Source organism: Chlorocebus sabaeus, chromosome 17, assembly GCF_047675955.1.
Source record: "Chlorocebus sabaeus isolate Y175 chromosome 17, mChlSab1.0.hap1, whole genome shotgun sequence".
Classification (NCBI taxonomy): domain Eukaryota; kingdom Metazoa; phylum Chordata; class Mammalia; order Primates; family Cercopithecidae; genus Chlorocebus; species Chlorocebus sabaeus.
Genome location: NC_132920.1, coordinates 44,601,710 through 44,614,545, shown reverse-complemented (window position 1 = coordinate 44,614,545; position 12,836 = coordinate 44,601,710). Strand labels below are relative to the sequence as shown.

Sequence of the window (12,836 nt, the reverse complement as noted above, 5' to 3'; positions counted from 1 at the left end):
AAGACCAGCCTGGGCAACACAGCAAGACTCCGTCTCGACAAAAAAATTTTTTTTTTATTTAGGTGGGAATGGTGGTGTGCATCTGTAGATGCAGCTACTCAGGGAGCTAAGGCAAAGGACTGCTTGAGCCCAGGTGTTCAGGGCTGCAGTGAACTCTGCACTACAGCCTAGGCAACAAAGACCTTCTCTTAAAAAAAATTAAAATTAAAATTAAAAACAGTATGACAAAAATCATTCAACACTTACAAGGAAATCTCAGTAAGATTTACAGCTGACTTCTCATTAGAACTACAGTATGATCCAACTTTGTATAAATGTTTGTGTACATATATACACATAAATGCACATCTATGTTGAGAGAGAGAAAGGTTTAGAAAAATATATTTCAAATTGTAAAGTAATTTCATTTATAAATAATGGAAATAAAGACTTCAAACCACATTAGAAAACCTTTACATCATAATGCTAAATGAATATAACCAAGCCATATAGCATTATATCACCTATGTCCCAAAATGAGAACATTAACAATACTGGAAGGAAAAATGTGTTACTTTTATAATCAATAAAAAACTGCTTTAAGTTGTAAGGTAGATTTGTAATTTAACATTTTAAAGCAAATAGCCCTGTACTGCACTTTGCATAGAGGCCAATCCAGCCTGTTACAATATAACTTATAAAGATGTGTAGATTCTACAAGAATGCCTACAAGAAATTATAGGGTAAATTAAAATCTGCAAATTTTATTTAAAGCAATCAATGCTAGCCACACTTGGAGATTTTTCACATATGCATTTGCTGTGTCCCTGGCCCAAACCACATGGTTAAAGGGCTCTAAAAATTTGGTCCCCTACAACTATGGATAAAAATGGAAAAGTGATTTTTTTTCAACCTTACTCACAGTACCTAACTCTAAAGAGTACACAGAATAGAGAGGTGGCCAAGAATGGTAGAAAAGTTAGTACCTCCTCTTGGTTTCTGTTTACTGTCCCAGGCAGCTAATACCCCCAAATAAGCTAACTATTCTAGGCTAGCAATGGGCCAGCTCTGTCAACATGCATCCTGAGGCTTTAAAAAATCCTCCATCCCAAGATCTGGCACTTCAAAGCCATTAATTACAACACAATGCCAGTCATCAGGTCAAGAAGAACCAGCAGGCCAACCTGGGGGCCACAAGGGGCACTCTATAGGATACAGAGGTTATTCTAGGGCCTGAATCTCAGAAGCTAATAAGCTGTTACGCAGTCCAGATTTGCTCTTTAAGTGTCGTCATCCTGGTTTCTGGGCTATTAGAACTGATATCATGGACTTAGCCAAAAGGAAAAAGGGGAAAGAGAAGAAAATCCTGGGTGAAAGACAATGTGTAATATATATTCATTTACTTTTTAAATACAGATTTCTATGAGGACCTAAAATTTGGTTCTAGGCTCATTAATTCCCTCTTTGTTCAGCCAAGTTTCCTGTTTCACAGCCAGTGCCTTTCCAATACCAATCAAGGAAAGTAACTAATTGGCAGTCATACAAAAGACACATAATCTTGTGCGTCCTACAGTCATCTGACTCCAAAATAGCTACAACAAATGAAGGTTTCATATGCCAACAGAACACACTCAACATACTGGATAAACTGGGCATTACTTCTGCCATAGCTTAAATTTTTTTTGAAATATGGTTTTCTGTAACTATTCTGAAATGGTTAGGAGAAAAAAACACAAGATATTTTCAGAGAAATAAAGAAGGTAAAGAATACTAGTGAAATGGGAACTGGACAATTCCAATTATCATTCACCTAACAGGGTTAATAAATCATGCAGTTTTATTGGTCCTAAGGATGCCTAGAATAATTATTGAACTGTGAATGGAGACAAGCACACTGTGACACTGTGAAATAACGTATTTGGTCTTCATCCGTGTTTCCAACAATACAACTCCTAAAATCCTGGGACTCTTCCAAGTGATAAGTGTCTTTCTGCATGTTAATGAGTTGACTGATAGCTGGCAGTCACCAGAAAGACCACAGCAGGACTAGAGGGGTTGGGACTTTCAGCTCCCCACCTCCAACCTCAGGAGAGGGGAGAAGGGCTGAAGATTGAGTTGATAAGCAATGGCCAATGATGTAATGAATCTTGCCTATTTAATGAAGCCTCCATAAAAACCCAAAAGGACAGGGTCTGGAGAACTTGTGAGCAGCCAAATACATGGGGGCTTCCAAAAAGGTGAACAAGAACACACCCACTTGCTGAGAGGGTTGCATACCCCAGCTTCAATGGGACATAAGCGCCTGCACTCAGGACCCTTCCAGGCTTCACCCTATGTGTCTCTTCATGTGAAAGTTAATTTGTATCCTTAAAATATCCTTTGTAATAAACCAGTAAATGTGGGTGTTTCCCTGAGTTCTGTGAGCCCTCTAGCAAATGAATGGAACCCGAGGAGGGGGCAGTGGAACCTGGCTCAATGGTCACAAACACAAGCAAAATAACCTGGGGCTTAGGGTCAGCATCAAAACTGGGGTTCAGTCTTGTGGGACTAAGTCCTCAACCTGTAAGATATGGAGCTATCTCCAGAAAGACAGTATTAGAATTAACTGAATTAGAGGACACCCAGCTATCCACTGCAGAATTGACTGCCTGCTTGCTGGTGGGGCGGGAAAAAAACAAAACAAAACACATATCTGGTCACAGAAGTATTATTCTGTGTTGATCGTTACAGGAGAAAAACACTTCGCTTTTTATTCCTATATACACACATACCTTGCTTCTTCCAATTGCTTTTCTCTTGCTTTCCTCTTGGCCTTCTTTCCCTGAGTATTAGCCAAGCGGGCTCTGGCTTCTGAAAGCATCTCAAGTTCATCTGCCAAAATTAAAAGAAGAAAAACTAAGTATTTTCTTAGTTCTTACATACTTTAGAAGCGAGGTATGTAAGAGACAGACACTCTATTGCTCAAAATGAGAAAAAAATAAATACTGATTTTATGGTGTAGCATAATGGAAACAGCTTGAGTTTTGAAGTCAAAGAACCTAGGTTAAAAATCAGGCCCACCACTTGCTAGCTATGTGACCTTAGTCACTTACTTACCCTCCCTAAGCATGTTTCCCTATAAAATTGGAATAACAATTCCTATTTCACAAGGATTTTCAGAAGAGCTAAGTAAAATGAAGTATGTAAAGCATCCAGCAAGTATTCATTAAACAGCAGCTACAATTATTGTATCCTTCATTATCATCAACTAACTGGCACAGCACAAATTGTGAAACAGGGTAAAAACTATTTAATTATGAGAGAATTGCTATCATTAGATACTTTTTTCCCCCTCAGAACAATTTATCTCCTCCAATACATTTTTCATGGCTCTATAGAACAGAATAATACATGCCACTATTGATGCCTTAGAACAATTCCTATGCAAGGCTGTCCAATTAAATCACATGGGAACTTGTAAAATACTCAGATTCCAAGATAACTGCTCTTCCCTTGCCTCCCACACCACCCCAGATGTACTGTCTCAGTAGACACAGGAGAAGCCCTGATATTTCTATTTTTAAATGCTCCCCCTGTGATAATGATGCAGCCGGCCTAGCCACAGTCTGCCTTTGGGAACCACTACATTCAAAGTTTACATTTCAGAAACTCAACAAATATTCACTGAGGGCTTCACAACAACCCTGCTAAGGTAAAGCAGGTATTAAGATTCCCCATCTAGCAAGAAAGGGAATTAAAGCTCAGAGAGATTTTATGATTTGTGTAAGGTCAAACAGCTAATAGGTGGTACACACGGGTTGAAAATCCAATTCCTGATTCTGTTAACTGATACATCATACTTTACACATTTATAGGGTACACATGAGAGTTTGTTACATGCATAGAATGTATAATGATCAAGTCAGGGTATCTGGGGTATCCATCACCTTGAGTATTTATTTCAGCCCTCTCTTCCAGCTACTATGAAATATGTAATACATCATTACTAACTATAGTCACCCAATTATTCTGCTATCAAACATTATAACTTGTTTCTTTCCATCTATGTTTGTACCCATTAACCAACCTCTCTTCATCCTACTCTCCCACCCACACACCATACCCAGCCTCTGGCATCTATCACTCTATTCTCTACCTCCATGAGATCAACGCTTTTAGCTGCCACATATGAGGGAAAACATGCAGTATTTGTCTCTCTATGCCTGGCTTATTTCACTTAACATAATGACTTCTAGTCCATCCATGTTACTGCAAATGACGTGATTTCATTGCTTTTTATGACCAAATAGTATTCGTGTGTGTGTGTGTGTACCACCTTTTTTTTTTTTTTTTTTTTGAGACAGGGTCCTGCTCTGTTGCCCAGGCTGGAGTGCAGTAGCTTGATCTCGGTTCACGGCAAACTCAGCCTCCTGGGCTCAAGTGATTCTCCCACCTCAGCCTCCCCAGTAGCTGGATCTACAGGCATGCGCTACCATACCTGGCTAATTTTTGTATTTTTTATAGAGGCAAGGTTTCACCTTGTTGGTCAGGCTGGTCTTGAACTCCTGGGCTCAAGTGATCTGCCCACCTCAGCCTCCCAAAGTGCTGGGATTACAGGCGTGAGCCACCATGCCCAGCCCACATTTTCTTTACCCATTCACCCATTAATGGACACTTAAGTTGATTCCATATACTTTCTATTGTGGAATCCCTGATTCAATACCTCACAGAATCACTGTTAAGTCTCCATCACTGTCTCACAGTGTTGCCTTCTCACACAGAATAAATAACTTGCCTATAGTCAAATAAGTAATTAAAAGGAGGACTGAGACTTGTTGTCTGTCTCTGTGGAATAGGAATGAGAAACAGAATCCTCAAGGGCTCACCTCTAGCCTCTGAAAAATCTACACAATAGAATCACACTATCAATTTTAAAGACAGGGTGTCATGTTGCCCAGGCTGGCCTCCAACTTCTATCTAGGCTCAAGAGGTTATGATACCCAGACTGGCCTTCAACTCCTGGGCTAAAGAGATCGACCCATCTCAACTTCCTTAGCAGCTAGCACTACAGGTACACACCACCACACCCAGTAACACTGCTTAATTAACTGAACTTAAGAAACAGAAGATGAAGGGGCACTGTTCAGAAAAAGCAACTACTCTATAACAGAAAACACTGGACATATTTGGAAAGATACTTAGAATAAGAACACCGCTGACAGAATTGGGGGCCAGGTACAGTGGCTCACACCTATAATCTCAACACTTTGGGAGGCAGAAAAGGGAGGATAGCTTAAGCCCAGGAGTTTGAGACCAGCCTGGGTAACACAGGGAGATCCCAACTCTACAGAAAAATTTAAAAATGAGCCAGGTATGGTGGCATAAATCTGTAGTCTCAACCACTCAGGAGGCTGCGGTGGGAGGACTGCTTAAGCCCAGGAGGTCAAAACTGCAGTGAACCATGACTGTGCCACTTTATTCCAGCCTGGGTAACAGAGCAAGACCTTGTCTCAGAAAAAAAAAAAAAAAAGAATTCTAAAGTAGAGGAGTTCAGAAAGGAACTAAAAGAGTTACAAAAAGGCCAGAGGAGTTTACAGTTACCAAAGAAATAAATTCCTCAAAGCATACACTCACCCTCATCCATATCTATTGGATCAGGCCGCGCTGGTTTTGTTTCTGGATTTGGATCTATTTCTCCAGGTTTAAGTTTTCGTGGATCATCTGTTGTTTCCTCCTCATTGTCTCTTTGGGCAGCTTTATCCCTAGAAAAAAGCCCAGAGGAGTTACTCACACTATAATACCATTTAGTGTTAAAATTACCAGATTTCCAAGTTCTGACACTCTTTTTCCCCCCTAAGAAAACAGTGGATGGGCTTTAACAACATAAAGCCTTTTTACTATCACTTCATCTGAAAGAAATGATATTAAAATTTGTTACTTTCAGTGACTGGTTTCAACCACTCTGAAATAGGACCCAAACAGATCCTAGTCACAAATGCAGTACAGCCATACAAATTTAAAAAAAAAAAACTACTAGTAAAGAACCAAAATGTTCCAGTAGTTAATTCTTAGCAGTGTGATTATGGGTGACTTTTATTTGCTCTTTTACTATTTTTTCCCCGGATTTTCTATGATGAACATGCATGACTTGTATAAATCTTTTAAATTATTTTAGGAAGTATACAATAGAAGGCATAATTTTGATCAACCATCTGAGATTTGGAAAATATTATCCAATGGCTTTAGCTTTGGCTTTACTCATATCCATAATTAAAAGTTTAAAGAGAAAAAATACTCAAAGTTTATTCAGCCTCTTTCAGAACATATACATATATTCTATGCTCTTTCTGAAGATTCACTTACAGAAGAAATTCATAGTGTTCTAAGCACTGGGCCGCTGTTCTTCCAATGATTGGAGCAATGGTCCTCCACTGAGTTGGCATCAACTTGGCCAAGTGCAAGAGTTTTTCCTCTTCTTCTCTGGACCATTCTGTCTTCTTAATGCTTGGATCCAGCCATTCATACCTATTAAAAATAGATCATTTTATATATTAGTCAGTTACCCGGCATAAACATCGAATTTGCACAATGGATACACTGACTTCTAGTGTCTGAAAAACAAATGCTCTCATCCTTCAATTACTAAAACTGTTCTTTTTGACAACAGAATATTTGCTGTGTGGTCACACTTACCCCAGCCAATATTCCCCATCTCATCACATTCTATTTTATTTTAATTATGCAAGATTAGTAATGGTTAAAAAAGGTTACTTCACTGTATCATGATCATATGCTTTCTTTCTCAACTATCATTTGTATTTATTTATTTTTACACTTTTCTAGAAATTTTGAAATATTTGGAAGACAATACAACCTCACGTTTTTTACAGTGTTTCCAGTTTTCATACTATTTTCTCATGCTTTGGTTCTCACACCAAGGCTTATTTCTTTAAGCATCTGACTTACACTCACTAAATTCACCGTATCCTTTCATTCGATATGTTTTAAAATTTAAGTAAAACTACTACGACATCCCCTCCGTCTTTCCTAATTCCCCACCCAGCACACCTTTTCCATCCAGTCTACTTAGCTGGATGATAGGCAGGCAAACAGGACTTACGTCCTACCAAATATGAGAGCGGGAACTGGTACCACTAAGACTAACAGAAATCGGAACCATTTCTTCAGCCTAAAAATCATATTCCTCTTTAACAGGCAATTTCTACATTCTTTTTTTTTCTGAGATGGAAAAAAGCCTCGTTCTGTCACCAAGGCTAGAGTGCAGTGGCACCATCTCAGCTCACTGCAACCTCCACCTCCTGGGTTCAACCGATCCTCCCACTTCAGCCTCCCAAGTAGCCACCACGCCTGGCTAATTTTTGTATTTTTAGTAGAGATGGGGTTTTCACCATGTTGGCCAGGCTGGTCTCAAACTCCTGGCCTCAGGTGATCCCAGCCTTGGCCTCCCAAAGTGCTAGGCTTACAGATGTGAGTCACCACACCTGGCCAATCTCTACATTCTGATCCTTTCCCCTACACAGGTGCCGAGGAAATTAGGTCATTCTTGTACAATCCAAAGTATTTTCCTAACGCCACATGAGTTGGGGGATGGTGCTAAATAATTCATGCTAAGAACACACTAAATAGCTTCACGTGTCCACTATCCTATCATTTAAGAGGTGACACTAGCCGGGCGCGGAGGCTCACACCTGTAATCCCAGCACTTCGGGAGGCCGAGGCGGGTGAATCACGAGGTCAGAAGACTGAGACCATCCTGGCTAACACGGTGAAACTCCGTCTCTACTAAAATACAAAAAAGTAGCAGGGAATGGTGGCAGAAGCCTGTAGTCCCAGCTACTGGGGAGGCTGAGGCAGGAGAACGGCATGAACCCAGGAAGCGAAGCTTGCAGTGAGCCGAGATCACGGCACTGCACTCCAGCCTGGGCAACAGAGTGAGACTCCGTCTCAAAAAATAAAAATAAAAAAAAGGTGACACCACAGGCTCAGGGCTGGCTTATGTTTTAACATATATAACATATTAAATATGCTTAATATATAACATATTAACTATAAAATATATAATATTTCAACTGCATTATGAGGAAACTCAACTACTATAGGCTCTTTTGGAAAATCAGCCATTATCACTTATTTCTTTGAGAAAGTAAGTTCTAAAACAGCTAACTTATGCACATTTAGAACACAATTAATTTACAAGCTGGGGCTCATCTGTCCCTGAAAATAGACTTTGCATGCTTCACAAAGCACTCTCAAATACATTAACCCATTTAGATGACACCTCACATCTCTATCAGTTAAGACCAAGTATTATTATCCCTAATTGGGAGAAAACAAGGGCAGGGGAGAGGGATAGAAAAATGGCTTGCCTAAGATTACACAGGAAGAAAGTGACAGCTAAGTCAAAAATCCAAATTCCATCTCCCACTCCATGCCTTGTTATATCATGATGTCTGCTTTCTTTGATAAGGTTCACAGAGCTGACATTTTCCATCATCACAATTAAGCTCCTTTTCTGTTTTCCACTTATTAAACTGGTACATACCATCTGGCTTTGCACTGCTTTGCTGATTTTCTATGCAGCAATGAGGCAATCCTAGACCACTGGTTTTTCCCATATTTCATTACCGCTGCTTTCAGAATTTCATCCTAAAAAAATTTGCCAAAGAGTACATTCAGTCACAAAACTCAAAGTGAGAAAACACAAAATTTAAATTAACTCTGATAGGGCTGTTGGAGAGACAGACACATAACATGCACATTCACACCCCCTAGGTTAAAAGACTAAGGATGAAAACCTCATTAACTATAATAATAAACAGCAACCAAGAATTAAGAAATTAAGAAGAAATCCCTTAGAAAGACATCTACCCACCCTTACACCACACTCTTCAATAAATCGGGAATGGGAATAGCCCAATCTGAGAAACCCTACTTTACAACAAAGATTAAGAAAAAGTATTCTTCAACGTGTGGCTGTCCTTCTCTTCAAAAAGGACAACTAAAAAACACAACAACAACAAAAAGATATAACTCATTCATTTATAGTCACTCAAAAAACACTTCCGCAACATCTGCCTTGAAACAGGTCTTCGGGAAAGGTCTTATCAAACAGGACATATCCAGGCCTCAAGAAGCAAGTTGGGACTCTGGTGAATGCATTCTCCAGTCCAAGCCTCCTGTTTCAAGTTTACACATGGCATTTCCCCGCCAGTCCCTTAACCCCACTTATGACCCAAGAATCCACATCTCAGGTCTAACCTAAGAATTAAATATTTCTACCCCAACCCCACCAGTCAGCTCTCCTTCCAGAGACCCTCCAGAGACCCCCCGCCTCTGGATACCATTTCACCATCACAACGTGGAATGCACCAATCTCAAGGCAGCCTGGCAAGCCAAGTCACAGACAAGAAGGTTAATGGAGTCATAGACGCATGTACTTGGGCGATTTTACTTCTAGGCTTTTTTGGCCACATTGCATTTGAGGTACATGCTTCTTGAGATACCCCACTCCATCCTCTGCATCTCCCATGATCAAAGATGTTTTAAAAAGACTGCAGAGCTTTGACCACTGCATAGGAATCCTACTGTTACTTGATTTTTTATCTGTCTCTCCCTCAGAAATCGTCTCTTCTCAAATTTAAACAGACTGCTTCCCTCGGAGCAAGCTGAGGCAGTTTTCACTGTCTGTATTTGTAACTCGGTTGCAGTACTACTACACTTAAACACATTTTCAACTAAACAGATACAGCAGATACCTACTCTACTTGATTCATTCTGCAAACACCTGTCAAGCAACCTACTTCATGTTGGTTACTGTCCTAGGTTCTAGGGATACCAAGACCTGGTCCTCTCGCAATGCCATCTGGTGAGGTGAAAGAGCAACCAGCACTTACTCAGAGGCTACTATGTGCCCTACTCTGTTCTAAATATTCCAAACGTATTAACTCGTGTAATCCTCGAGTGAGGTAAGTATTATTATCCCAATTTAGAGAAATTAGAAAACTGAGGCTCTCAGAAGTTCAGAAACTTAACCAGTACTACATAGAGGATGTGATGCTTACAAAAAGACAAAGCAAGCTTTAACAAACGGAAGAAAAAGGTACCATGAGAATACCGGGGGTGCAACCAACTCTTACAAAGATTCCAATAAGTGTTTCTGAACTACGTTTGAAGGATGATCATAAAGATGTCAAGTGCTAGGAAGGCAAAAGACGTAGAAAAAAGAAGGCATAAAATTTAACGAAAAAAAGACACGGAGCATGAAAAGATATGATGTGCTCCAGAAACTGATAAATTCGGTACACTCTGAACACAAAATGCACTAAAATCTAATTTCTATTTCACTCCCACTCTACTGCCCTTTGGCTAACCAATGGCACTATCCACTACGTTTCTGGAAGCAGAGACTATCCTAAGCAGTTTTTCCTTTCTGGCTTCCATCCAGGCAAAGGCAGTGACAGAAAGAGCCAGACCTTGGGATCTGTCGGGATGGCAGATAGGTTATACCCTGATAACAGGTAACCAGAGAGACGCGGGCATAAACAGGCTCTCTGAACCTGGTACTCAAACTGCTTCCCCTCTGCAAGGAAGTCAATGAAGAAACAAAGTTGTGGCCACGGCAACTTCTTTATTTCTGAGTATCGGACAGAGTCGTGATGCCCGGAGTGGATGATGCCCCAGGGGACCATCTCGCTGAGATGGAACTCTGAGTTCCTCCAGGGACGCGGGGGTGGGAGGGGGCGTATTCAAGTCAACAAAAGTTCACTAAGGGCCTAACAAGTAAGCTTGGAGCTAAGTAGCCAGGTGGTTACATCACGGTCCCTGTCCCACTGGCGCTTGCACAACACGGGGCCGGACACACGGAAAGGGCCCCGACACACGGAAAGGGCCCCGCGGGCCCGCCCCCAGGCTGCCCTCCACGCAGATCCCACAGGGTCTCCTCCTCGCCTACCCAAGCTCCACGCGCGTGCGCACAAGCTGCTAGAGGGGAGCGGAGGGCAGCGGACGGCGGGAAAAGGAGACTTACCTCGGTGTTCCTCCACACGCCCCCCTTGATCATAATTCGAGGCATCTTGGCGGCAGGGTATCTCGGCAAGCAGCCGACAGGAGCTTCCGAGAAGTAGTAACGGCGCTTGGGCCACGGGACTCAAAGCCGCCACTTCCTCCAAGCGCGACCTTCTGCTTTGAAGACCTGCGCAGGCGCAAGGTGGGAGGAGGAAAGCAGTAAGCAAGTCTCGCGAGATCTGGGGTGGCTGAAAGGGAAAAAGTGTCTTGTGGAAGCTCAGCGGTAGGAAGACTGACAAAAAACCATCAAACCACTCTGGCCAAAGCGCCTTACGCCCCGCGCATGTCCAAAACCGAATGGAAGAAACTACGGCTCTCGCGAGATAGCGGCGGTGGAGCTTGGCTGGGAACAAAGTGGTGGGATTGATCGTAACGTCACCGAGTGGCAGAGGCTGGGAACGACACGCGTGTGGAATTTCAGCACAGTTGCTACGAAGAGGGCTTTGTTAATTTATTAATCTAGCTCTTTTAAGTATTTCAGTAATAGGAATTTATTCACAGAATACTCAGGAAAAGCCAGTAGTTTATTTAAGGCTCAGTTTCCTAACCTGTAAAATAGAGAACATAGTAATGCCAACCTCACAGGATTGTCGTAAGGACTAAATGAGATCATAGACCCAGCACAGTATCTGATCCATAATAACTGCTCCAACACAATAGCATCTATTATTGCAAGGAGGGCAACGCCAACTTCACCCCGTCCCCAGGTGATGCATGCTTGTTCCAGAAACCCGCAGAAGCGTCACGTCAGAGTTTTTAATTCATCGCTCAGTCTGGATTAATAATACCATTGATATGCACTGGTATTAGAAAACTCGAGTTGGGTTGAAATCTTGTGAAATCTTAACTTTCTCGTACGTTTGGGTAATAACCTTACTGAATCTCAGTATCCTCTTCTGAAAAGTGGAACTAACAATACCTGCCTCATAAATGAGGCGGATTAACTGAAACATAACTAAAACCCAGTGAGGTAGGGATTGGCAAACTCTCTGCTATCCCACCCCAATTATTCATGCAGTCTCCTTCTTCACCATTCCAGAACATCTCTGGCTCCATCCCTGGAAAATATCAAAATATTTAGTGGGTTGGGAAATGCCCTATTTATAGTATTTAGTATTTTTGTAGTGCCTAACTCTTTATATTTCTTCATTTCTCCGTTTGCCTCTTCTGAAAAAGCTAAAGAATTTTCTTTCTTTTTCCTTTTAGCTTTTATTTACACACATTCTGTACAATTATGGTCGGCAAGAGGGCATTTTCCGTGGCCACCCTGGTAGTATTTGCCACTCAAAGGTTTATGCTGGCGGGCAGCCCGCCCTTGAGCTATTTACCTGTGTGGTGGATAGGAAATCATCGGACCTGTGGCCAGTTAAACTCAAACAAAGTGTTTTCATTTGGACCTCTCCTGTAACGGGGCAGTTTTTTTAAATTTTTTATATTTAATTTTTGTGGGTACATAGTACATGTATTTATGGGGTACATGAGATATTTTAATACTGGCATACAATACATAATAATCACATCAGGGTAAATGGGGTATCCATCTCAAGCATTTATCCTTTGTTTTACAAACAATCCAGTTATAATATTTCAGTTAATTTAAATGTACAATTAAATTATTTTTTTCTATAGTCATCCTGTTGTGCTATCAAATACTAGGTCTTTGAGAGTTTAACACTGGAGCATAGAGGAGGTCAGTCTCTGCTGACTGCTGAACATCCACCATGTGACACCCAGGAGTTGTCTACCACCATGTTTTGGATTAAGGGAAAAAAGCAGGTAAAGAGAGAAATGAA

The 12,836-nt window shown here is 41.2% G+C and overlaps 1 protein-coding gene across 1 annotated transcript in view; it reads right to left on the bottom strand.

Moving 5' to 3' along the window:
- The window catches only part of CDC5L (cell division cycle 5 like), a 61,919-nt gene extending 50,611 nt beyond the window's left edge, over positions 1-11,308 (bottom strand). Inside the window, exons 1-5 of the mRNA XM_007972376.3 lie at positions 11,006-11,308; positions 8,522-8,625; positions 6,322-6,483; positions 5,593-5,720; positions 2,751-2,850 (exon numbers count right to left, since the gene is read on the bottom strand). Of these exons, the coding sequence (XP_007970567.1) occupies positions 2,751-2,850; positions 5,593-5,720; positions 6,322-6,483; positions 8,522-8,625; positions 11,006-11,050 (539 nt within the window). The 5' untranslated portion in view covers positions 11,051-11,308. The remainder of the gene's footprint in view (positions 1-2,750; positions 2,851-5,592; positions 5,721-6,321; positions 6,484-8,521; positions 8,626-11,005) is intronic.
- Between the last annotated feature and the right edge of the window lie 1,528 nt (positions 11,309-12,836).